This window comes from Mobula hypostoma, chromosome 6 (assembly GCF_963921235.1).
Source record: "Mobula hypostoma chromosome 6, sMobHyp1.1, whole genome shotgun sequence".
Taxonomy (NCBI): Eukaryota; Metazoa; Chordata; class Chondrichthyes; order Myliobatiformes; family Myliobatidae; genus Mobula; species Mobula hypostoma.
Genome location: NC_086102.1, coordinates 87,332,918 through 87,359,780, shown reverse-complemented (window position 1 = coordinate 87,359,780; position 26,863 = coordinate 87,332,918). Strand labels below are relative to the sequence as shown.

At 43.5% G+C, this 26,863-nt stretch overlaps 1 protein-coding gene across 1 annotated transcript; it reads right to left on the bottom strand.

The window, feature by feature from the left end:
• Positions 1-1,322: 1,322 nt before the first annotated feature.
• LOC134347587 (glutamate-rich protein 6B-like) lies at positions 1,323-26,630 on the bottom strand. The gene is made up of 6 exons (XM_063049941.1): positions 26,575-26,630; positions 19,105-19,250; positions 12,744-12,826; positions 10,778-10,933; positions 2,252-2,480; positions 1,323-1,810 (listed from the first exon to the last, which is right to left on the bottom strand). Exons 1-6 carry the CDS (start codon positions 26,615-26,617, stop codon positions 1,694-1,696), a joined length of 774 nt encoding a protein of 257 aa, XP_062906011.1. The 5' UTR covers positions 26,618-26,630; the 3' UTR covers positions 1,323-1,693.
• Positions 26,631-26,863: the final 233 nt, after the last annotated feature.

Genomic DNA, 26,863 nt, shown 5'->3' with positions numbered 1-26,863 from the left:
AGTTCTAGATAGTTGTGTGTGAAAAAATCCCAGACCAGCAATTTCTGAGATACTCAAACCACCCCATCTGACACCAACAAACATTCCACAGTCAAAGTCGCTTAGATCACGTTTCTTCCCCATTCTGATGTTTGATCTGAGCAACAACTGAACCTCTTGATCATGTCTGTGTTCTTTTATGCATTGAGTTGGTGCCACATGATTGGCAGATATTTGTATTAATGAGCAGGTGTACAGGTGTAACTAATAAAGTGGCCAGTGAGTGTACATCTTATCCATCAGAATGCCCTCTTACCTACTACAGCCCATACTATACTGATCTATAGTACCCTGGGTTTTCATTGCAGCCCATTTTAAGTAAAGGCACAACATTATCCACCATCCAGTCTTCTGGTCCTTCACCCATCACTAACAATGATCTGAACCAAGGCTTCCTTTGATTTAACAGCACCACAAACCAAGCTATGCGTTATCTCCATTGGAACGGTCTGCACTACAAGAATACCTAACGCTCTTCTTCACTCTCCCCCTGTACGTTATATTCTGTGTTTGTCCTACACTATTCCAAACTGCATTCATGGAACATACAACATTTACCAAACAACGAGGTAACATTTGTACCTGTCAGAAATGAGCTACCCAGTCTCAGATATGTAGCTCTCCAGCTCACATTCTTAACACTTTTTAGATATATTGAAGGATTCTGTTTCTCTCTCTCCCTTTTAGGCAGTGTGTTCCAGATCCCCAACAGCCTCTGAAAGAAGTCGTATTTCCTCGTCTTGATTCTACTCCTTCCACCAATGATTCTAAATGAAGGGTTCCCAATCGTTATTATGCCATGGACCCCAGGTTGGGAACGCCTGCCCTAAATAAACACCTGGTTTTAGAACCCTCTACTCAGGGAAATGTCCTTACCCCCTCAAGTCTTCAATCAAACTCCCCTTACCACAGAAATCAACTGCGACCCATCCAAACTTAGCTTGCTAGCCGGGCAACATCTTCTGATCAGCTCTTCACTGCAAGTGTATATTTCCAGTAAAGCCGGGACAAGAATTTTTGCCGTACTTTAGCTGTGGTCTAACTTAAAGTCTCCCTCCTCTGTGCCTTGGTTAGTAATGGAAAGGATCTCTTCCTGTTTGGAAAATGCTCTCTGAGGTCCCGCAGCTGCCGCAAGCCAATTGAATCTTGGTAAAATTTATTCTCTTGCGTTGCTTCATCTGACCACGTCACTTCACACTTCTGTGAATCGCATTTTTATACTTCAAATTCTAGACGGACTGAATAGTGTTTGTCAGCCTTTTAATCCGAGGCACTGGCGCATTTTAACATTTTCTGCACTAGATTACACTCTTTACCCATCACACAATTTGAAAAGTATTTGTAAAAAGTACCAAATCGAAAATATTTTCACCCCTTCAATTTCAAATTGTGGTCAGCTTTTCTGTTATATTCAAAGGTCACGGTGAACAAATGCCTGAAACAGATTGATGCAAGTAAACAGCATAAATTCATCAGTCAATTGCAAGGAAGGCTGAAGAGAACAATCCATCCACGAGTTTCTGTGCAGAACTCTTACTTTCACGTTAGGAAGGGGTTTACTTGTTTAGTTTAACAGTAAGGGTGCTGGAATCTCGGCTCCCACTTTCTGTCTCCGCTGCTGTGATGGGAGATGGCGGTAACGGGTACAGATCATTCAGAGCCGCTTCATCTGCTCGGTGAGCACACGGATTTTCCGTTTCGCTTTATCGATGTAGTTCTCCGGCTCTGTGCCATCTGACTGCGTCTCGTCAGCCTGTTCCAGGTCCCTCAGCTGCATTGAGAACGGGAGAGAAAAGCTTAGGGACACGGTGTTTAACTCCGGTAGTGTGTAACGATCAAAAAGCACCTCAAAGGAACCGGCAGCATGAGCAGAGCTGGGACTCCGCCACCCGGGGATCCTTCATGGGCTGCTGGATTCAGTCCAAAGCGAAACTTGCACCTTTAAACGCTTAGGAAGCCACAGAATTTATTGCAGTGTACTAAGGTAACATCTTAAAATCACAATGTTTATAAACTCCGAGCATTATGAAACCCATTTATCTGATCAATGAGGCTCGACCTGGACCCTAACAACCCTCCAGCTCAGATCTTACAGCTAAAGGACAGGAGTCCCTATCGAGCTGAGCCTAACACTGCGCCGGGATGACTTTACATGTGCCAGCCGACACCAGGGAGCATCACTTTCACTCCGTTAACTCACTCAGATACTTACTACCAGCTTTGCCCCCATGTTAAGTCGTATGCTCCTTTTCCTCATTTTGAACGTGGTGTAAATCCTGTCTCGTGACACGACCTGGACGCTGATGCTGGAGTTTAATTTGAGGCTGATTGAGTTGTAGGGAGGTGCATGGACATGGTACTGGTAATCCCGCCACAGCCACTGTTTCTTGAGGAGACCCCGCTCAGTGAAGTAAAATCCACATCGAGGGGTTATGCTAATCCTGTGGAAAGAGAACACGGCATGGCTCAGGATCAGCGTAACCGCAGTTTTAGGTTGACAAAGCATCCTGCTTCATCGGCACTCCAACTGAGCATTCACATCATCCACCATTAGTGCACAGTGGCTGCAGTGTGAGCCATTTACAAAGGCACTGTGATTATTCACCCAGCTCACGCCATCTCCCAAACCCATGACCTCTACCACTAAGGTCAAGGGTGGCAGCTGCATGGGAGTACAAGCACCAGCGGCTTCCTCTCTGTGTCACCGCCGTGACCTGGGAGTATCTCACCGTTCCTTCATTATCACTGAGCCTCCCTCCCTCCCCATCAGCAGCTTCACCAGACCCTGCTTGAGCGCCTCTAGAAAACGGGTCCCCCTCAGCCTAAGGGCAACGAGAGGTGGACAATGAAGGCCTTGTTGCATTTTGCAGGATTGTCCTGGACGATGTGGTAACTGGACTTGCATTGCAGAATTTCACCGGGAGCTGATTACACCCCCAGCCCCAGTCCACCCCCAATCTGTGCACCACACTGAGGAGACAGTGTCAGTGCATCGAGCTCCCAGGCCTGCGTGACTGAGCTCTGCCCCACACTCTGCACAGAATGGTGACCAACAGGGTCACAGGTTACAGAGCACAGAAACAGCCACTTTCAACCCATCAGCTCAATGCTGACTATAAATCTATTCTAATCCCATTTACCGACACTTCAACCACAGCCTTCAATGCACTGGTAAATACAGTGCACAGCTTTGTAAAAGATGCATTTTGTCCACCACTACTGAAATGAAATTACATTCATGAAACAGTCCATCTTTACATGCAAGTGCCAGAGACACTCAGAAGGCCATTACAGGCAGAAGTTATTTTCAAAAACAGAAAATGCTGGACACACTCAGCAGGTCAGACACCATCTGTGAACAGATGAGAAGAGAAACAGTTAAATTTTCAGATTTCTAGCAGCTGTAGATTTTTGGTTTGCAGATTGCTTTGAGACAACTGTTCCTAGTGAATAGTTTCTGTTTATAGCAGTGACAGACTCACCTTTTACACGTCTCTCACTTACCTCCAGGAATTTCCAAAGCACCTGTCAGTATGATGAAGGGAAGCTACTGTTGTAATACAGAAAGCAGGACAGGCAATGTGCACAGAAAGATTCCATAGGCTAACATGACAGTGAACCAGGCATTGTTGGTCCAGTGGATCTTTATCCTCAAGTCAGATTAAGAATGAATTTGGCTTTTGTGCAGCCTGATGTTATACTTAAAATAATATTTACATGTTATGTTTTGCAATAAACATTATGAAACAGTTTTTTAAATGTAAGGATTTGTATTTCTTTATTGGATGCATTAAAATTGCAAAATATTTTTCTTGAAGTTTAGATGTCAAGTAGTTTTGGGACTAGAGACACCTATTATAATAACTGTGGCTGAGATAAACATTAGCTCTATTGCCAGCTCTTTAAATTAGTGTCAACTTTAAATGGGATGGAGAGGGGAGTGAAAAGAGTTGTAATGCTTCAACGACAAGAGAGCACTCTGATGACACAGCACTCACTCAGAGGTCAGGCAATGGATGGCTGGACATTTCCAGCCCTTGTTGTCATATTTGTAATAAGACTCCAATGCCAAATTGATGCAATTGATTTAAGTAGAAATGCAGATTTTCTCAGGGTGCTAATGCATACAGACGGCAGTTCCTGGAGTTCTCACACCTACAAACTGCGATTCTCTGTTCAGGAGCCTACAGCTGATAACGTTCGTGCTCCCCTCCCCGGGTATCTCATGACATACTGTTCAGACGTTAAAAATAACAGCAGAATCCGAGGCCCTGGGCCCATGCCGATCAAGATTCCCGTCTCAACCTGCCCCGTGTGCCCATATCTCTCAAAACTGGGGTGGCAAATTTTTTTGAGAGTGTGCGCCAAAACTGGCAAAAAAATCTTCTGAAAAAATTCTGTCATGTGCCATGATAATCTTGAGCAGAGCTTTATCATTGAGTAATGAATTATTAACAATATTATGGACTTTTAAAGGAAAAAAGTACGAGTCCTATTGCTAATTTACAGATATTCATTGTTTTTTCTATTAATAAAAGACTGGTTGAAACATATCAGGAAATCTGTTCAAAAATTATCTGTTCAAAAAGTTTGGCACTGATGATGTCTCTTTGAATGGCAATGAAGATCTGTAGATCTGTGGAATGTGTTGCCGTGGAGGCTAAGTCTTTATGTATTCTTAAGGCAGAGGTTGATGGATTGTTGATTGGTCAGGGCATGAAGGGACACAGTGGGGGAAGGCAGGAGATTGGGACTGAGCAGAAAATGGATCAGCCATGATGAAATGGCAGAGCAGACTTGATGGGCCAAATGGCCTAATTCTGCTCCTATATCTTATGGTCTTTTGGAAACGTTTGCAAGTAAATTGCCAGGATCAGAGAACAACTCAACCCCCTTTCAACCACCAGAGCTGCACATTTTCTAAATTGCCATTAATATTTAGTTTTTAAAATGACAATAGAAAAACAACAATTTCTAAATGGTCCTGTTATTGTACCTCATATATAACATGAAGTGTGAATGTCAAATTACAAGATTTGATGCAAATTCATATAAGTTTAAGGAAAGGAAAATAAACAGAGTTTACTCTGAGTGAGACTTTCGTTGCTGCGCTAACGATGACAATATTTTACATCTGGTTTGTATCTGGTTGTTTTGAGAGTGATGCACAAAACACAATTTCACCAGGAAATCTATTCCTGTAATTAGACTTGACCAAGTTCACCACTGAGAATTATGATTCACACGAAATTCAGAGACGCCAAACTACAAGAAGCCAACTTTCACCAAATATCAGTGTTCTCACAAACGACAGTAGAAAAATGTAAGCAGAGTGAAGCCAATGGCTACCGGTCCAACCGTCCATTTCTGCTACATGTACACTAGGGCCCTGAGGAATCTGAAACCCAGGTGTTCTTGCAGCCACCTAGCTGGCGTCAGGCCGCAAGAACCTTTTCCCGCGACTGCATTGTAAACAATCATTCGCTGCTTCATTTGGCAATAAAGATAATTATTATGCATCTTTTACTATGATGGGCGGGGGTTAAAGAATTGAGGGGCAGCACTGCATGCCGTGTGTAACAACATTTTTACAAGTGCCACCTTGGGCATGTCAATCCTGCTCCCTATCCACATACCTGTCCAAGTTCCTTTCAAATAGCTTCAACCACTTCTGGTGGCCTCATTTCAGGTACTGACCATCCTCTGGGTGAAAAAGCTGTCCTTCAGGTTCCTTTTAAATCTCGGCCCTCTCACCCTAAACCTGTGCCCTCTAGATCTTGATTGCCTAACCCTGGGGAAAAAGACTGTGCACATTCACCATATCTATGCTCCCAATGACTCTGTATCGCTCCATATCATCCCTCATTCTCCTCTGCCCCTAACCGGCTCAATCCCTCGATTCAGCAATGTCCTCATTAATCTCCCCAGTGCTCTTTCCAGCTTAACGACATTCTCCCAATAGCTGATGACCACAATATTCCAAATCTGGCCTCACCTGTGTCTGGTACAACTCCAACACACATCCTAACTTCTTTATTAGGAGCTCCTGACTGATAAAGACAACCTTACCCCAAGTCTTCACCACCCATCTATCTGTGACTTTCAGGAATCATGTACAGTGGATTCTGGTTAATTGGGACACATCAGGACCAGTACATTTTGGCCTAATTAAGTGGCTGCCCCAATTAACCATAGTTGCATGGAAATAGTTAAAAGGGAAACTACCATTTGAGTAACAAATTGTGTATTTAAATGAAATACGGAACAGATTAGAACATGACTAATACTACTACAATACTATAAAACTGTCTATTTGTTCCTAATAGTTATTGATGGAGGAAATCTTCTAGTGGCTTTGTGTGTGGTAGATTTACAGGGGGATGGGAACCAGAGTGCCAGAGCTGACAGTGTAGCTGGGGTGAAAATAAATGATGTTAAAAGTTTAAGCAAAGCTGCTAATAGAAAGGTTGTGAGTGGTGGTAAAAATCTTCTGAGGTGTATATATTTCAATGCTAGGAGTATTGCGGGGAAGGCAAACGAGTTGAGGGCGTGGATTGACATGTGGAATTATGACGTTGTAGCAATTAGTGAAACTTGGCTACAGGAGGGGCAGGACTGGCAGCTTAATATTCCAGGGTTCCGATGATTCAGATGTGATCGAGGCAGAGGAATGAAAGGTGGGGGAGTAGTATTGCTTGTTAGGGAAAATATTACAGCAGTGCTCAGGCAGGACAGATTAGAGGGCTTGTCTACTGAGTCCTTATGGGTGGAGCTGAGAAACAGGAAAGGTATGGTGATATTAGTGGGATTGTATTACAGACCACCCAATAGTCAACGAGAATTGGAAGAGCAAATCTGCAGAGAGATAGCAGGCAACTGCAGGAAACATAAAGTTGTGGTGGCAGGGGACTTTAATTTTCCATATATTGATTGGGACTCCCATACTGTTAGGGGTCTATATGGTTTAGAGTTTGTAAAATGTGTTCAGGAAAGTTTTCTAAATCAATATATAGAGGGACCAACTAGAGGGGATGCAATATTGGATCTCCTGTTAGGAAACGAGTTAGGACAAGTGACGCAAGTCTGTGTAGGGGAGTACTTTGGTTCCAGTGATCATAACACCATTAGTTTCAACTTGATCATGGACAAGGATAGATCTAGTCCTAGGTTTGAGGTTCTGAACTGGAGAAGGCCAAATTTGAAGAAATGAGAAAGGGTCTAAAAAGCTTGGATTGGGACAGGTTGTTCTCTGGCAAAGATGTGATCGGTAGGTGGGAAGCCTTCAAAGGAGAAATTTTGAGAGTGCAGAATTTGTATGTTCCTGTCAGGATTAAAGGCAAAGTGAATAGGAATAAGGAACCTTGGTTCTCAAGGGATATTGCAACTCTGATAAAGAAGAAGAGGGAGTTGTATGACATGTATAGGAAACAGGGAGTAAATAAGGTGCTTGAGGAGTATGAGAAGTGCAAGAAAATACTTAAGAAAGAAATCAGGAGGGCTAAAAGAAGACATGAGATTGCCTTGGCAGTCAAAGTGAAGGATAATCCAAAGAGCTTTTACAGGTATATTAAGAGCAAAAGGATCGTAAGGGATAAAATTGGTCCTCTTGAAGATGAGAGTGGTCGGCTATGTGCAGAACCAAAGGAAATGGGGGAGATCTTAAATAGGTTTTTTGCGTCTGTATTTACTAAGGAAACTGGCATGAAGTCTATGGAATTAAGGGAAACAAGTAGTGAGATCATGAAAACTGTACAGATTGAAAAGGAGGAGGTGCTTGCTGTCTTGAGGAAAACTAAGTGGATAAATCCCCAGGACCTGACAGGTGTTCCCTCGGACCTTGAAGGAGACTAGTGTTGAAATTGCAGGGGCCCTGGCAGAAATATTCAAAATGTCACTGTCTACAGGTGAGGTGCCGGAGGATTGGAGGGTGGCTCATGTTGTTCCATTGTTTAAAAAAGGATCAAAAAGTAATCCGGGAAATTATAGGCCGGTAAGTTTAACATCGGTAGTAGGTAAGTTATTGGAGGGAGTACTAAGAGACAGAATCTACAAGCATTTGGATAGACAGGGACTTATTAGGGAGAGTCAACATGGCTTTGTGGGTGGTAGGTCATGTTTGATCAATCTATTGGAGTTTTTCGAGGAGGTTACCAGGAAAGTGGATGAATGGAAGGCAGTGGATATTGTCTACATGGACTTCAGTAATGCCTTTGACAAGGTCCCGCATGGGAGGTTAGTTAGGAAAATTCAGTCGCTAGGTATACATGGAGAGGTGGTAAATTGGATTAGACATTGGCTCAATGGAAGAAGCCAAAGCGTGGTAGTAGAGAATTGCTTCTCCGAGTGGAGGCCTGTGACTAGTGGTGTGCCACAGGGATTAGTGCTGGGTCCATTGTTATTTGTCATCTATATCAATGATCTGGATGATAATGTGGTAAATTGGATCAGCAAATTTGCTGATGATACAAAGATTGGAGGTGTAGTAGACAGTGAGGAAGGTTTTCAGAGCCTGCAGAGGGACTTGGACCAGCTGGAAAAATGGGCTGAAAAATGGCAGATGGAGTTTAATACAGACAAGTGTGAGGTATTGCACGTTGGAAGGACAAACCAAGGTAGAACATACGGTATTAATGGTAAGGCACTGAGGAGTGCAGTAGAACAGAGGGATCTGGGAATACAGATACAAAATTCCCTAAAAGTGGCATCACAGGTAGATAGGGTCGTAACGAGAGCTTTTGGTACATTGGCCTTTATTAATCAAAGTATTGAGTATAAGAGCTGGAATGTTATGATGAGGTTGTATAAGGCATTGGTGAGGCCGAATCTGGAGTATTGTGTTCAGTTTTGGTCACCAAATTACAGGAAGGATATAAATAAGGTTGAAAGAGTGCAGAGAAGGTTTACAAGGATGTTGCCAGGACTTGAGAAACTCAGTTACAGAGAAAGGTTGAATAGGTTAGGACTTTATTCCCTGGAGCGTAGAAGAATGAGGGGAGATTTGATAGAGGTATATAAAATTATGATGGGTATGGATAGAGTGAATGCAAGCAGGCTTTTTCCACTGAGGCAAGGAGAGAAAAAAAACCAGAGGACATGGGTTAAGGGTGAGGGGGGAAAAGTTTAAAGGGAACATTGGGGGGGGCTTCTTCACACAGAGAGTGGTAGGAGTATGGAATGAGCTGTCAGACGAGGTGGTAAATGTGGGTTCTTTTTTAACATTTAAGAATAAATTGGACAGATACATGGATGGGAGGTGTATGGAAGGATATGGTCCATGTGCAGGTCAGTGGGACTAGGCAGAAAATGGTTCGGCACAGCCAAGAAGGGCCAAAAGGCCTGTTTCTGTGCTGTAGTTTTTCTATGGTTTCTACAATGTCACGTTCTTTTGATTGACTGGAAATGAACAAAATCAGTGCAGACACCTGGTGCAGATAATGGACTGCCTTTGTTAATGCATTTGACATTTGCATCCTCCACATCTTCATTTTCATTGTAACATTCCATAATGTTGTCAATACCTTCAAGTTCTTCATAGTTCCTAACTTGTTGAAGTAGTGAAATCATTTCATTTTCACTCACAGTTGTTTCTGTCATCTCTAAATGAGAATGCTTGAAACCGCAGTGGGCAAAACAGTTCCAAATTGTCTAACTTCTAATTTCTCGCTAACTACCAGAGACAAAAATCACTGCTTTTTGAACACAAACACACATAAGTGACACTATTTAAAACCTGTTCACAAGTGCACGCAACTGACTCTAGTTAGAAACTGTTCGGCAACAGTTCCTGTCCCAGTTAAGCAGCCCAGTGTTCTAAATAAACAAAGGGAATCCCAGCTATTTTCCCAATTAGTTTTTGTACTTTAAGAGTTGTCCCAAATAAGCAGCTGCTTTGATGAACCAATGGTCCAATTAACCAGAATCCACTGTACTTTGTACTCCCTGATCCCTCTGTTCCACAATTCTCCCCAAAGACAGACTATTCACTGTGAATATCCTACTCTGATTTGTCAAAATAAAACTTCACACATATCCAAATTAAACTCCATTAGCTATTCCTCAGCCCACTTATCCAGCCAATCAAGATCCCTCTGTAGCTCCTGATAACTACCTTCACAGACAATAGCACCACCTATTTAACCTGCAAACTTACTAACCATGCCTTGTACATTTTCATCCAAATCAATGATACATAACAAACAGCAATTGGCCCAGCAATGACCCGAGGCTCTGGCCTCCAATTCAAATAAACAACCTTCTAACATCACCCTCTTTTTCCTACCATCAAGCCAATTGTTTATCCCGAGCAACATGAAATTCCATTGCAGCCTACCACACGGATCATTGGCAAAGGCCTTACTAAATTCCGTATAGGTCATGTCTCGTGCTCTGCCCTCATCGATCACCTTAAAAACATCTCAATCAAATCTGGGGAAGTTTTGAGGGGCCGGGCAGCCTATTTGAGCTCCTAGTTTCCTGAGTTTAGTCCAGAGGTGCTGGGGCATTGAGAGAGTAGACCGGAGCCAACAGCTGCCTTTACCCTACCCCACAACTTTCTGTGTAAATCTTCGGCCTTACCTGTTCCTGAAGAGGGAGTGGGGAGAGTAAATAAGGAAGCTGACACAACAAACTGCGCAAACTTACATGCAGGTCAAACCACCAGGACCAAGCGCCATATGCGCCAAGCCCCCCGATGACCCCCAATGCATACCTGCAACTCCAGCACCCAAGGCCAACTCACCAAATCTGTCCACTGGGGAGGTAACAAGTGCCGTAACCAGTTGACCGGAATATTCCCAGCATTTCTGCATTCTGCTTCAGGTCTTCAAAGATGGTGTAGACCAGCTGCTTACGGCGGAGAGCAGAGATCACTATGGCGACATTACCCGAGGGATAGCTGAGCCAAGGTTAAGAAGAATGGTAGCAGGTGGACAGGAAGCAACGTTCAGACATTGAGCACCTCAGCACCCCAGAGAACACCTGCTGAGGCAGGCTTACCCGGGGCTACTTTGCTGATGACAATAAGCTACAGTTGGCAACCTTGGTCCCCAAATTATGATAATCATTGCAAAAAAGCTTCTGAGTAAACTTTCAATCACCGACTGTTGGGGTTACCAAGCAGGTTAAGTGCTCAGGAATCTCTAGAAATGAATCTTTCCGGCAATGCTGTGAACAGCACTTACAGAACAATAACTACGATTTCAAAAAATGTACTTTTGTTCCTTCCCCTTCACACGGTTTATAGGCTGTAGAAACGTCAGAGCTGGAGGCAGAGGTCTTTGACTGGGTGGGGCTGCTGGAGGGTGACCAGACTAACGACAGGAAGCAAATTCCATTCCACTGTCCACGGGGAGAACAGATCCCTGAGATCCACAAGGTGCGAGTGAGGTTTCCAGCTCCAGTGCTGCATCCTAGATGGTGATAACATCGCATGTGGAGGGATTTCTTCATTATCACGCTTGTCTCGTTTGCCAGCTACCTTAAAACTGAGCCCTGACAGCTTCGGGTTACGGCTCCTCAGCAGAATTATAAAAACTATGTTGCAACATGAAGGGCAGTCATCCCATGCCGGACTAAAGTCGAGGTGAAAAGGAGAGCACTGGAAGAACCCAGTGAGCCAAGCAGCATCTGAGGAGGCAAAATGTGTTTATTGATGTTTCGGGCCTAAACCCCACACATCAGGGCCAAGAGGGGTGCGAAGGGTGAGGATTACAGATCTGAGAGTTGATGGTGTACCGTTCCTGATTTTGAACACCCATATCAAATCTCCCCTTCATTTTACATGCTTGAAGGTCGACAATCACATTTTAATTAGTTTCAACACACAACTGAAGAAAGATCTTGTTTTCATTTTGATTGGTCCCCTTTCCTTCCTAATGCACACGCTGCCCACAGCTACCTGGGCAGTGGACCTGAAACTGGCACCAGCGAGGGTGTGGAGCAGGATGTCGCTGAGACTGGAAAAGTGCAGCTTTGAGGGGAGATGAGAGCTTTTTCCAACTAGCACAAACATGATGGGCTGAATGGCCCCCTTCTGCAGTGTCAAGTCTCTATGATTTAATTATTTCCATTGCTTCGTTATCTGGAAGCAAGAGTACAAGCAGGGAGGGCTATTCAAGTCCTCTGCCCTGTTCTGGACATGCCCAACAATGATTCAAAAGAGTCTAGGGAGCGGGTCAGGAACAAGAGAGAGAAGTGAAGAAAATTTAATTCAAATGGAAGGTTTTCAAAATCAGGTGTCAATATTTTCACCTGTCAGTACAACCAGGAATGAATGAATTGAATCCCAAGAATTAAAAGTAAGTTTCAAAAAGAGTGGATCTACAGTAAGTTTCCCACGTGAGCCTTGGCAAACTTCAGTGTGTCTGACAGTTTCTGGAGGATGGCGAAAATCCAGAATTCTTCTCGACTACAGCAATGGCAAGCATCAGAGTGAAATATATCCTGGGGACTTTACATGGGGCAAACGCTGACAGAGTTTGAAACCCTGCAGCCGAATGAGCCTGTGAAGCTAGGTGTGGGATAAATGTTGGTCTAATCTGCCCCACCATCCCCGGTCCTTCAAACTAACACCTTTGGAGGGGCTATCTGCCCTACTGGCTCAGAGTGAAACCACAAACACCGAGTCCTAGTCAGCAGCTGCCTCCAAAGTCCTCAGAGACACTGCACGTCGCTGCAGGCTAACAGCTCAGAGGATTATTGGATACAAAACGGTGCCAGTTCCGTCTGGGAACATGGTGACAAACTTGGAGCCATCTGGATAGTATCTCTCCACGATTCCACGGGGTTTCTGAGAGTGAAAAAGACAGTTATCTTAGAACAGTACAGCCCAGGAACAAATGCCTCTATCATACCTGCCTCCACTATTTCTCCTGTCCCAGACACCCACCACTCCCTCTGTGAAAATCTGCTCCACACATCTCCTTTGAACTTACCTCCTCTCACCTAAGTCCTCTAGAATTAGACATACAATCTTGTTTTCACTTAGTCACGTTATGCAAGGGTGAAGACAGGAATGATTTGACTAAGAAAGTAAAAGTATACACCGAGGCTCTCACTGTACAAAATAGACAAATGTAAATGCAAAGCTTGCTGTGGTATCTGGACCGGCTGGGAAAGTGAGCAACTACCTACAGGAAAGTTATCAATACGATTGAGAGAGTACAGAGAATACTGACAAAGACATTGCCAGAACTTAAGGACCTGAGTTAAAGGGAAAGTAGGGACTTTATTCCTGGAGCGCAGGGGAATGAGGGGACATTTGATAGAGGTACACAAAATTCTGAGGGGTATGGATAGGATAAATGCAAGCAGGCTTTCTCCACCGATGTTGGGGGGGGGCGGGGAACTAGAATTAGAGGTCATAGGTTGAGGGCGAAACGTCTTTACTCAGAGGGTGGAACGAGTTGCCAGAGGAAGTGTTGGATGCAGGTTTGATTACAATATTTATTAAGTTTGGTTAAGTACATGGATGGGAGGGTTATGGAGGGCTATGGTCCAGTAACAGACTGATGGGATTTAGCAGAATAACAGTTTGGAATGGAATAGATGGGCCGAAAGGCCTGTAGCAGTCTATGACTCTATCAAACATCTGACCACCCCCTGAGCACCTCCCCCTCCCCCGTTTGGCTACTTACTGTCCACAGGAGTCTAGACAAGGGGTACAGCAGAAAAGGCAGAATAAAACAGGTTCGGAGTTACGTGTAAGTCAAGACATTGAGGCCTGAAGGTCAAAACCCCCTGACTGGTAAGTCCTGGGGCAATACCCAGAGGTTGGCAAAGTCCGGAGGGCAAAGCTGAAGATCATAGTAGTCAGCAAGGCCAGAGATTGAGGCCCAAAGGTTGAAGCCCCTGGGTTTACTTATGCAGAGGTCAGAGGCCCAGTGCCAGCAAGTCCAGGCATCAGAGGGCTGGAGGCCTGTGTGTGTGTGTGTGTGTGTGTGTGTCTGTCTCCGTGTATATTCTATGTATGTGTGTCTGTGTCTGTCTGTCTGTCTCCATGTATATTCTACGTGTGTGTGTGTGTCTGTCTGTCTGTCTCCGTGTATATTCTATGTGTGTGTGTGTGTGTGTGTGTCTGTCTGTCTCCATGTATATTCTACGTGTGTGTGTGTCTGTCTGTCTCCGTGTATATTCTATGTGTGTGTGTGTGTGTCTGTCTGTCTCCGTGTATATTCTATGTGTGTGTGTGTCTGTCTGTCTGTCTCCGTGTATATTCTATGTATGTGTGTGTGTGTCTGTCTCCGTGTATATTCTATGTATGTGTGTATCTGTCTGTCTGTCTCCGTGTATATTCTATGTGTGTGTGTGTCTGTCTGTCTGTCTCCGTGTATATTCTATGTATGTGTGTGTGTGTCTGTCTCCGTGTATATTCTATGTATGTGTGTATCTGTCTGTCTGTCTCCGTGTATATTCTATGTGTGTGTGTGTCTGTCTGTCTGTCTCCGTGTATATTCTATTTGTGTGTGTGTGTGTGTGTGTGTGTGTGTGTGTCTGTCTCCGTGTATATTCTCTGTGTGTGTGTGTGTGTGTCTGTCTGTCTGTCTCCGTGTATATTCTATTTGTGTGTGTGTATATGTCTGTCTGTCTCCGTGTATATTCTTTTTTAAAATTTTTTTATTTTTATTTGGATAAGGAATTCACAAGTATCATGTACTTTTTTCACATGTATAACCTTTTCCATTTTTTTATATGTACAAAACTATAATTATTTATACATTCTTAAGTACACATTAAGATGAAATAAAAAGAAAATAGACACTTAAAAAGATAATTATGTACAGTTGAAATTCTAATCTATTAGGCTAAGTAATGGTATTAGTTGTTAAGAAAAATACTAATAATAGTGGATTAATAATAGTTTCCACATATCTCTTCTGGACCATTTCTTCTGGTCCAAAATGTTGTATGTAAGCCTATGTAACTACCATTGTAGGTGTTTATATCCTAACTTGTTCATGTTTGCTCCTGCCCCCAAACATAATTATCCAATCCCTATGTACTTATTTACTTAATTTTATCATTTTTTATCCCTTTCCCAAATCTTTTCCTTTACTTGTGTTAATTCTCTATTTTCCAAAAATAAACAAAAACAGTAAACATTTAGACCAGGGGTGCTTACGTTAGCAATATTACTGTGTTGATGAGAAGAGCAGTATAAATCATTAGGAGAGTCATCTAAAGTCTGCTCACTTTGGGGTTATATATTCAATCCATTTATTCCAGATTTGATAAAATTTTTCTTTTTGAATTCTCAGAGAGTAAGTAATCTTTTCCATTTTAAATATTTCCAAGATAATTTCGTGCCAATCTTCTAAAGTAGGTGGTATTGGATTTAGCCACTTTCTAGTGATTGATTTCTTACTTGCCGCTAAGAGGGCCTGCAGCAACTTTATATCTTCCTTCTGTTCAAGAAACAATACATGCCCCAAATAGAGCGTCTCAAAGTTCAGAGGTATCTGGGTCTTTAGTACCTTATCTAATGTTCTATGAATACCTTTCCAATATAAACTTAATTTAGGGCAATCCCAGAAAATATGGAAATGATTTGCCTCCTTGGAGCCGCACCTTCTCCCACATGCCCGTTTGTGTCTTTATATTTTTCCTGATATGGGGTCTTGAAGTATCTTATAATATTTTTCCAACAATGTTCTCTCCAAGTCAAAGAGTTAGTTGAAGACCACTGAAAGCTGCATATTTTCCCCCAAGCCTCCTCTGAAAGTACCAACCCCACTTCTTTCTCCCACTTCTCTTTAATATACAGTGTATTTACATTTTTAGCATGGGAGAGTGCATTATATAATTGAGAAACTGATTTACTAGGTATTGAACTGCAAGCCGAATTCAGAATCTTGAAAAATTCTAATTCTACTGTTGATAGGTCTGTATATCTACAATTCTGGTTAACATAGTGGCTGACAAGAGAAATTAGGGATAGTATCAATTCCAAAGAAGTAGCATACAAATTATCCAGAGAAAGTGGCTCACCTGAGGACTGGGAGAAATTCAGAGTTCAGCAGAGGAGGACAAAGGGCTTAATTAGGAAGGGGAAAAAAGATTATGAGAGAAAACTGGCAGAGAACATAAAAACGGACTGTAAAAGCTTTTATAGATATGTAAAAAGGAAAAGACTGATAAAGACAAATGTAGGTCCCCTGCAGACAGAAACAGGTGAATTGATTATGGGGAGCAAGGACATGGCAGACCAATTGAATAATTACTTTGGTTCTGTCTTCACTAAGGAGGACATAAATAATCTTCCAGAAATAGTAAGGGACAGAGGGTCCAGTGAGATGGAGGAACTGAGTGAAATACATGTTAGTAGGGAAGTGGTGTTAGGTAAATTGAAGGGATTGAAGGCAGATAAATCCCCAGGGCCAGATGGTCTGCATCCTAGAGTGCTTAAGGAAGTAGCCCAAGAAATAGTGGATGCATTAGTGATAATTTTTCAAAACTCGTTAGATTCTGGACTAGTTCCTGAGGATTGGAGGGTGGCTAATGTAACACAACTTTTTAAAAAAGGAGGGAGAGAGAAACCGGGGAATTATAGGCCGGTTAGCCTAACGTCGGTGGTGGGGAAACTGCTGGAGTCAGTTATCAAGGATGTGATAACAGCACATTTAGAAAGCGGTGAAATGATCGGACAAAGTCAGCATGGATTTGTGAAAGGAAAATCATGTCTGACGAATCTCATAGAATTTTTTGAGGATGTAACTAGTAGAGTGGATAGGGGAGAACCAGTGGATGTGGTATATTTGGATTTTCAAAAGGCTTTTGACAAGGTCCCACACAGGAGATTAGTGTGCAAACTTAAAGCACACGGTATTGGGGGTAAGGTATTGGTGTGGGTGGAGAATTGGTTAGCAGACAGGAAGCAAAGAGTGGGAATAAACGGGACCTTTTCAGAATGGCAGGCGGTGACTAGTGGGTACCGCAAGGCTCAGTGCTGGGACCCCAGTTGTTTACAATATATATTAATGACTTGGATGAGGGAATTAAATGCAGCATCTCCAAGTTTGCAGATGACACGAAGCTGGGTGGCAGTGTTAGCAGTGAGGAGGATGCTAAGAGGATGCAGGGTGACTTGGATAGGTTGGGTGAGTGGGCAAACTCATGGCAGATGCAATTTAATGTGGATAAATGTGAAGTTATCCACTTTGGTGGCAAAAATAGGAAAACAGATTATTATCTGAATGGTGGCCGATTAGGAAAAGGGGAGGTGCAACGAGACCTGGGTGTCATTATACACCAGTCATTGAAAGTGGGCATGCAGGTACAGCAGGCGGTGAAAAAGGCGAACGGTATGCTGGCATTTATAGCGAGAGGATTCGAGTACAGGAGCAGGGAGGTACTACTGCAGTTGTACAAGGCCTTGGTGAGACCACAGCTGGAGTATTGTGTGCAGTTTTGGTCTCCTAATCTGAGGAAAGACATCTTTGCCATAGAGGGAGTACAAAGAAGGTTCACCAGATTGATTCCTGGGATGGCAGGTCTTTCATATGATGAAAGACTGGATGAACTGGGCTTGTACTCGTTGGAATTTAGAAGATTGAGGGGGGATCTGATTGAAACGTATAAGATCCTAAAGGGATTGGACAGGCTAGATGCGGGAAGATTGTTCCCGATGTTGGGGAGGTCCAGAACGAGGGGTCACAGTTTGAGGATAGAGGGGAAGCCTTTTAGGACCGAGATTAGGAAAAACTTCTTCACACAGAGAGTGGTGAATCTGTGGAATTCTCTGCCACAGCAAACAGTTGAGGCCAGTTCATTGGCTATGTTTAAGAGGGAGTTAGATATGGCCCTTGTGGCTACAGGGGTCAGGGGGTATGGAGGGAAGGCTGGGTTCTGAGTTGGATGATCAGCCATGATCATAATAAATGGCGGTGCAGGCTCGAAGGGCCGAATGGCCTACTCCTGCACCTATTTTCTATGTTTCTATGTTTCTATAGTGTCGTACTTGAAGGTACCTAAAAAAGTCATTATGTTCTAGGCCATGTTTGTCCTGCAGGATTTGGAAACTTTGTAATACTCTTTTATGTATAAATGAGAGGTAGGTTGTAAGACCTTTCTTTATCCATAGTTCAAATCTTTTATCTCCTCTGTTGGGAAGGAATTCGGTGTCATATGCACACCATCTAAAGAGTTTTAACATATTCTACATGAATTAACCACCTTCTGCCATACTTTTAATGTAAGATTTATCCAACTGTTTTTAAACTTTTCCAATTGGGCCATCAATCCTTTGTCAGCTATTGAGGCCTGAAGAGGAAAACTGTCAACTAATCCAAATTCTATTTCCTTCCATCTAGCCTTATATTCCCTATTACACCAATATAACAGAGGGGTTATCTGTGAGGCATAAAAATCATTTCTCAGGCAAGGAAGAACCATACCTCCTCCTTCCTTCCCTAACTGTAAGGTGTTATATCGAATTCTAGGTTTCTTTCCTTGCCAAATGACGCCGGAAATCCATTTGTCCCATTCCCTGAATTGATTATCATCCACCTCCACAGATAAAGTACGGAAAAGATACAGTAACCGAGGAAGAATATTCATTTTTATAGTATTTATCCTTGAATTTAAACTTAAAAAGGGGATAAGATTCCATCTATGCATATCTGCTTTTATCTCTGAGATTAATGGCCCATAATTTACCTGTGACAGGGTTGAAAGATCCTTCGGCAGGGTTATTGCTAAATATTTTAATGATTTAGCTTCCCACTTAAGATCATATGTATCCTGCAATTTTTTGGATGGTGTATAATTTAGGGACATAAACCTGTGTTTTCTTTACATTTATTTTATAACCTAATATTTTCCCAAAGTCATCCAACAGTGTAAACAATCCTATAAATGATTTTTCTGGTTCACTCAGATAGGCTAAAATATCATCTGTGAATAACGCCACTTTCTGTTCAATCCCTGCCACCTTGATACCTTTTACGATTTCGCTCTGTCTTATTAGTTGGGCAAGTGGTTCAATATATAGCGCAAAAAGGAGAGGAGAAATTGGAAATGCCTTTTTCCTCAGCTGCAGTTCAGGAGAGTATCATTGCTGACTCGACTCACCTCAGCCTCCTTGGAGGATGGTGCACTGGGAACATACTGTGTGAGATCTTCGAACGCTACCGTCTTGGCCTGGGTAGGTTTTAACGTCCATCCCTGCTTCATGCAATGTTCTGATGATAGCCTAAATGTGATGGTCCTCATGCTAGCTGTAATCACCACAGCAAAGGGAAAAACATTAGCCAGTGCTGGGAGCTGAACTGATTACGTAAAGTCTACAACATCGTTCAGTCAAACGCCTAAAATACAGCATTTACTGTTTTATCTTGCTCAATTCACAATGAAACTTGAGTTTTGCAACAAACAAACAGATGGATAGATAGATAAATACTGTAGACAGATAGATACTGTAGAGAGGTACATAGATACTGTAGAGACATAGATATACTGTAGATAGACAGATAGATACTGTAGATAGACAGGTAGGTACTGTAGACAGATACGTTTATAGGTATCCATGGTCTGGGAGCATCTCAGGCCGTTGGAAACTGGATGTGGTTGGCAGATTCTGCGGTCTGGAGACAAGCAATCTTCTGATCCTTCCTGGAAGCGAGGAAGACAAAGAACTGGCGGTTGAAGGCAAGGACCCAGTGAAGATTGAAATGTTGTTGAAGTCAAGGGCAAGCGTAGGAGAGAGGGGCTCGAAGCTGTGACAGGGCCACCAAGTGGTCAGTGGATGTGGCTCACTTGGATTTTCAGTAAGCCTCTGACAAGATGTTGCACAAAGAGTTTGCTAAACAAGAGCCCATGGAATTACAGGAAAGATGGATAGAAGACTGGCTGACTGGCAGAAGGCAAAGAGAGAGAATAAAAGGGGTTGGCTGCTGATGACTAGTGGTGTTCCTGCGGGAGTCAGCGCTGGGACCCCTGCATGAGTCAGCACTGGGTCTGCTATGGGAGTCAGCGTCGAGTCCCCTGCGGGAGTCAGCGCTGGGACCCCTGCGTGAGTCAGCGCTGGGACCCCTGCGTGAGTCAGCGCTGGGACCCCTGCGTGAGTCAGCGTCGGGTCTCCAACGGGAGTCAGCGTTGGGTCCCCTGCGGGAGTCAGCGCTGGGACCCCTGCATGAGTCAGCGTCGGGTCCCCTGCGGGAGTCAGCGCTGGGACCCCTGCGGGAGTCAGCACCGGGTCCGCTACGGGAGTCAGTGTCGGGTCCCCTGCGGGAGTTAGTGCTGACTGGATCCACTACTTTTCACATAACTGTTTTTTCACGTTGTATGTCAATGATTTGGATGACGGAATTGACAGCTTTGTGGCAAAGTTTGCAGACGACACAAAGGTAGGTGGAGGGTCAGGTAGTGTTGAGGAAGCAAAGCGTCTGCAAGGGGACTTGGATGGGTTGGGAGAACGGGCAAATGAAGTGTCAGATGAAATACAGTGTAGGAAAGTGTATGGTCATGCAGTTTGATTGAAGGAATAAAGGCATAGACTGTTTTCTAAACCAGGAGCAAATTCAGAAGTCGGAGGTGCAAAGGGACTCGTGAGTCCCAGTGCAGGACTCCCTAAAGGTTAACTTGCTGGTTTTGTCAGAGATAGGAAAGGCAGATGCAATGTTGGCATTCATCTCCAGAGTACTAGAATATAAAAGAAAGGATGTAATGCTGAGGCTGGGTAAGGCATCGGTCAATCAGTATTTGCAGTATCGTGGGCAGTTTTGGGCTCCATATCTCAGCAAGGATGTGTTAGCATTGGAGGTCTATGAGAATGGTCCCTGGAAGGAAAGAGTTAATGTATCCAGGCTCTGGGCCCGACCGCTGGAGTTTAGAAGAATGAGGGGGAATCTCATTGAATCCCACTGAAAATTGAGAGGTCTGGATAGAGTGGACGTCGGTAGCATGTTTCCCTGGTAGAGGAGCCCAGCAAGAGAGAGCAAAGCCTCAGGATGGAAGGAGATTCAATGGAGAGAGTGGTGAATCTGGGAAATTCATAGCCACAAGTGGCCCTGGAGGCCAAGTCATTGGGTATATATAAAGCAGAGTCGATAGGTTCTTGTTTAGTAAAGATGTCAAAGGTTATGGGGAGAGGTCAGGAGAATGGGGTTACAGGAAAAAATAAATCAGCCATGATGGAATACAGGAGCAGACGTGACGGGCCGAAAGTCTCATTCTGCTCATGTGTCCTATGGCCTTGTTGTCTATTCCTTCTGTTTCTTCATTCTCCAACTGTGGGTAAACAACTGTGTGTTTACCCTACAAGCCAAAGTTCGAGTTTATTGTCATTCAAACGTACACATGTACACCACCAAATGAAGTAACATTCCTCTGGACCAAAGTGCACAACACAGTACGTATAACTCACGCACAACAATTAACAAATACTCAGGTGCATTTGCAACACAAGTTAGAAAGTAAACGGTATAATGCTACTGGTGTTTCATGCGTGATGAGACCTGGCTGTTGCAGGGTGTTCAGTAGTCTTATGGCGGGGGAGTTGGGAAGAAACTGTTTCCCATCCTAACAGTTCTTGCCCTGATGCTCCAGACCTCCTGCATGATGGTAGGGGGTCGAAGAGATTGTTGAACAGATGGGAGGGGTCACTGACAACCTTTCCCACTCATGGTTTTATATCCCTCAAAAAGATCACTCCACATTCTACCATCCTCGAATGATTAAAACCCTTGTTCAACCTCTCTCGGTAACTCAGTTGCTCAAGCCCCAATGACATCTTCATAGATCTCCTCTGCACTCTTTCCAGCTTAATTTTCTTCGGTGGTTGAACGGGGCACGACTGCGCAAGCGCTCGTAAGTCGGACCCTGAGGCAGCAGGAGTGTTTAAAAGCGAGAAGATTAATGGAGTGGGCGATGTTGTAGCGGGCGACAGAGTAGAGGGAGACAGAGTAGGAAGGCTTTGGCTCCTGAGGCTTCGGCGAGCAGAGGCTGAGGAAGAACTTCACTCCACGTGAGGTAAGGCCGGGTAAGTTCCTTTAATAAATCTAATTACCTTAAGAGTAGGTAATGGGTGCAGCAGTTAGGGCAGTTGAGTGCTCTGTTTGCAGGATGTGGGAAGTCAGGGCGAGCACAATCGTCCCTGATGACTACACCTGTAAAAGGTGCATCCAGCTGCAGCTCCTGTTAAACCGAGTTAGGGAACTGGAGCTGGAGCTGGATGAACTTCCGATCATTCGGGAGGCAGAGGCAGAAATAGAGAGGAGTTACAGGGAGATAGTCACCCCTAAGAGTCAGGAGACAGGTAGCTGGGTGTCTGTCAGGAGAGGGAAGGGGAATAGACAGAATGAGCAGAGCATCCCTGTGGCCATTCCCACCAATAATAAGTACATCGTTTTGGATGCTGTTGGTGGGGACGACCTACCAGGGACAAGTTGCAGTGGTTGCATCTCTGGCACTGAGACTAGACCCTCAGCTCAGAAGGGAAGGAGGGAAAAGAGGAGAGCAGTAGTGATAGGGGATTTGATAGTTAGGGGGACAGATAAGAGGTTCTGTGGGAGAGATCGAGAATCCTGGACGGTCTGTTGCCTCCCTGGTGCCAAGGTCTGCGACATCTCAGATCGAGTTCTCAGTATTCTCAGGAGAGAGGGTGAGCAGCCGGATGTCATGGTCCATGTAGGGACCAATGACGTGGGTAGGAAGAGTGAGGAGGTCCTGAAAGGTGAGTTTAGGGAGTTAGGCGCCAAGTTAAAGGACAGGACCTCCAGGATAGCAATCTCAGGATTGCTACCAGTGCCATGTGCAGGCGGATTTAGAAATAGTAAGATAGCGCAGATCAACACGTGGCTGAAGACATGGTGCAGGAGGGAGGGCTTCAGATTTATAGATAATTGGGCAGTTTTCCAGGGAAGGTGGGACCTGTTCTGGTGGGACGGTTTACATCTGAACTGGAGGGGGACAAATATTCTTGCAGGTAGGTTTGCTGGAGAGACTCCCGTGGATTTAAACTAGATACAAGGGGGGAGGGGAACCAGAGTGTAGGAACAGATGTAGGGGAGAAGGAAGAAAAAGAAAATAGTAAAGTTGTTTGCACCATTAGTGATAAACAGAGAGTAAGAGGTGGAAAATTTCTTTAATGCATTTATTTTAATGCGAGGAGCATTATAAGAAAGGTGGATGAGCTTAGAGCATGGATTGATACCTGGAAGTATGATATTGTAGCTATTAGTGAAACATGGTTGCAGGAGGGGTGTGATTGGCAACTAAATATTCCTGGATTTTGTTGCTTCAGGTGTGATAGAATCGGAGGGACAAGAGGGGGAGGTGTTGCATTGCTTGTCAGAGAAAATATTACAGTGGTGCTCTGGCAGGATAGATTAGAGGGCTCATCTAGGGAGGCTATTTGGGTGGAATTGAGGAATGGGAAAGGTGTAGTAACACTTATAGGGGTGTATTACAGACCACCTAATGGGGAGCAAGAATTGGAGGAGCAAATTTATAAGGAGATAGCAGATATTTGTAGTAAGCACAAGGTTGTAGGAGATTTTAATTTTCCACAAATTGACAGCCCATTCCGTAAAAGGGCTGGTTGGTTTGGAGTTTGTAAAATGTGTGCAGGATAGTTTTTTGCAGCAATACATAGAGGTACCAACTAGAGAAGGGGCAGTGTTGGATCTCCTGTTAGGGAATGAGATGGGGCAGGTGACAGAGGTATGTGTTGGGGAGCATTTCGGGTCCAGTGATCACAATGCCATTAGTTTCAATATAATTATGGAGAAGGATAGGTCTGGACCCAGGGTTGAGATTTTTGATTGGAGAAAGGCTAACTTTGAGGAGATGCAAAAGGATTTAGAAGGAGTGGATTGGGACAAATTGTTTTATGGGAAGGATGTAACAGAGAAATGGAGGTCATTTAAAGGTGAAATTTTGAGGGTACGGAGTCTTTATGTTCCTGTTAGGTTGAAAGGAAAGGTTAAAAGTTTGAGAGAGCCATGGTTTTCAAGGGATATTGGAAACTTGGTTTGGAAAAAGAGAGATATCTACAATAAATATAGGATGCATGGAGTAAATGAGGCGCTCGAGGAATATAAAGAATGTAAAAGGAATCTTAAGAAAGAAATTAGAAAAGCTAAAAGAAGATACGAGGTTGCTTTGGCAAGTAAGGCGAAAATAAATCCAAAGGGTTTCTACAGTTATATTAATAGTAAAAGGATAGTGAGGGATAACATTGGTCCCTAGGAGAATCAGAGTGGACAGCTATGTGTAGAACCAAAAGAGATGGGGGAGGTTTTGAACAATTTCTTTTCTTCGGTATTCACTAAGGAGAAGGATATTGAATTGTGTAAGGTAAGGGAAACAGGAAGGGAAGTTATGGAAACTATGATGATTAAAGAAGAGGAAGTACTGGCGCTTTTAAGGAATATAAAAGTGGATAAGTCTCCAGGTCCTGACAGGATATTCCCTCGGACCTTGAGGGAAATTAGTGTAGAAATAGCAGGGGCTCTGACAGAAATATTTCAAATGTCATTAGAAACGGGGATGGTGCTGGAGGATTGGCGTATTGCTCATGTTGTTCCATTGTTTAAAAAGGGTTCTAAGAGTAAACCTAGCAATTATAGGCCTGTGAGTTTGACGTCAGTGGTAGGTAAATTGATGGAAAGTATTCTTAGAGATGGTATATATATTTATCTAGATAGACAGGGTCTGATTAGGAACAGTCAACATGGATTTGTGCGTGGAAGGTCATGTTTCACAAATCTTACTGAATTTTTTGAAGAGGTTACTAGGAAAGTTGACGAGGGTAAAGCGGTGGATGTTGTCTATATGGACTTTAGTAAGGCCTTTGACAAGGTTCCACATGGAAGGTTAGTTAGGAAGGTTCAATTGTTAGGTATTAATATTGAGGTAGTAAAATGGATTCAGCAGTGGCTGGATGGGAGATGCCAGAGAGTGGTGGTTGATAATTGTTTGTCAGATTGGAGGCCGGTGACTAGTGGTGTGCCTCAGGGATCTGTACTGGGTCCAATGTTGTTTGTCATATACATTAATGATCTGGATGATGGGGTGGTAAATTGGATTAGTAAGTATGCAGATGATACTAAGGTAGGTGGCGGGGTTGTGGATAATGAAATAGGTTTTCAAAGCTTGCAGAGAGATTTAGGCCAGTTAAAAGAGTGGGCTGAAAGATGGCAGATGGAGTTTAATGCTGATAAATGTGAGGTGCTACATTTTGGTAGGACTAATCAAAATAGGACATACATGGTAAATGGTAGGGCATTGAAGAATGCAGTAGAACAGAGGGATCTAGGAATAATGGTGCATAGTTCCCAGAAGTTGTTATCTCATGTGGATAGGGTGGTGAAGAAAGCTTTTGGTATGCTGGCCTTTATAAATCAGAGCATTGAGTATAGGAGTTGGGATGTAATGTTAAAGTTGTACAAGGCATTGGTAAGGCCAAATTTGGAGTATTGTGTACAGTTCTGGTCACCAAATTATAGGAAAGATGTCAACAGAATAGAGGGAGTACAAAGAAGATTTACTAGAATGTTACCTGGATTTCAGCACCTAAGTTACAGAGAAAGGTTGAACAAGTTGGGTCTTTATTCTTTGGAGCGTAGAAGGTTGAGGGGGGGCTTGATAGAGGTATTTAAAATTATGGGGGGGATAGATAGAGTTGACGTGGATAGGCTTTTTCCATTGAGAGTAGGGGAGATTCAAACAAGAGGACATGAGTTGAGAGTTAGGGGGCAAAAATTTACAGGTAACATGAGGGGGAACTTCTTTACTCAGAGAGAGGTAGCTGTGTGGGAGGAGCTTCCAGCAGAAGTGGTAGAGGCAGGTTCGATACTGTCATTTAAAGTAAAATTGGATAGATATATGGACAGGAAAGGAATGGAGGGTTATGGGCTGAGTGCAGGTTGGTGGGACTAGGTGAGAGTGACCGTTTGGCATGGACTAGAAGGGCCAAGTTGGCCTATTTCCGTGCTGTAATTGTTATATGGTTAATAGCATCTTTCCTGCAGCAGGGTGACCAACACCGAACACCATGTTCCAATGCAGCCTCACCAATGGCTTGTAAAACTTTAGTCTGCTCTTGTAGCCCACTTCAACCAAAGTAAACTTCATGAGCTCTGTGCTTTATAACTCTCAGCTATCTCCATCGAATTTTAATTGGATGACTAGAAGTTAGCCTTACAGTCCCTCTGTCTTGCTCTGAAGCATTCCCCCTAAACCCTGCAGTTAGGGTAGGAAATCTTTCCGTTTCCTATCCTAACTTCTCTTTCTGTGGTTAAGTAGCAGACTTTTTTAACTTATGACAATGTGCAGGCCATAGGAAATGGTCAGCTGAATGGGATTAATTGTTAAGGCTTTTGAAAGAGCTGGCAAAAGCTCTATCCAGCTGCCCTGGGAAGATTCTATGATTTAAAAATATACCGTTTGAAGCACCCAACTGAAAGAGTAGTATCGACCAGAAAGCAGAGGTACTGGTGTGATGGAGCCACCACTATCACTCAGCCTTCCTTCTCCTCTCACACTTCAGCTGGGTGTTAACACGTCACAGGCGCAGCTACAAGATTTCTTGTTACGTACTGAAAATAACTTTATCTCCGTGCATCACAGGGGCCATGTACATCCTCACTTCTGGATTTTTTATTCTGCAAACAACAGACAGATGCATAAAATTACGGACCGTTTTACAGAGAACTCCTCTCGTGCGTCTCCTGCAAGTACAATGAAGACTATTTAAAATTAATTAGCCAGAGATCAGGCTGGATAGTGAATCAGCCAGCTTGTCACGGATTGAAACTGAAGGTGGAATTGCTACCTTACCAAAGGTATGACTTCATCGAGGTTTGAAAGTCACTTTCTGGGAACATTC

Bases quoted from the DNA above. Each gene is read 5' to 3' on its own strand.
- LOC134347587 (XM_063049941.1), bottom strand. From the start codon at position 26,617: ATGTACATGGCCCCTGTGATGCACGGAGATAAAGTTATTTTCA. The intron at 2,481-10,777 runs GTGAGTTGGCCT...CTCTTTCCACAG, and splicing joins CTCCCCAGTGGACAGATTTG to GATTAGCATAACCCCTCGAT. The intron at 1,811-2,251 runs GTAAGTATCTGA...TTCTCAATGCAG, and splicing joins ACATGGGGGCAAAGCTGGTA to CTGAGGGACCTGGAACAGGC.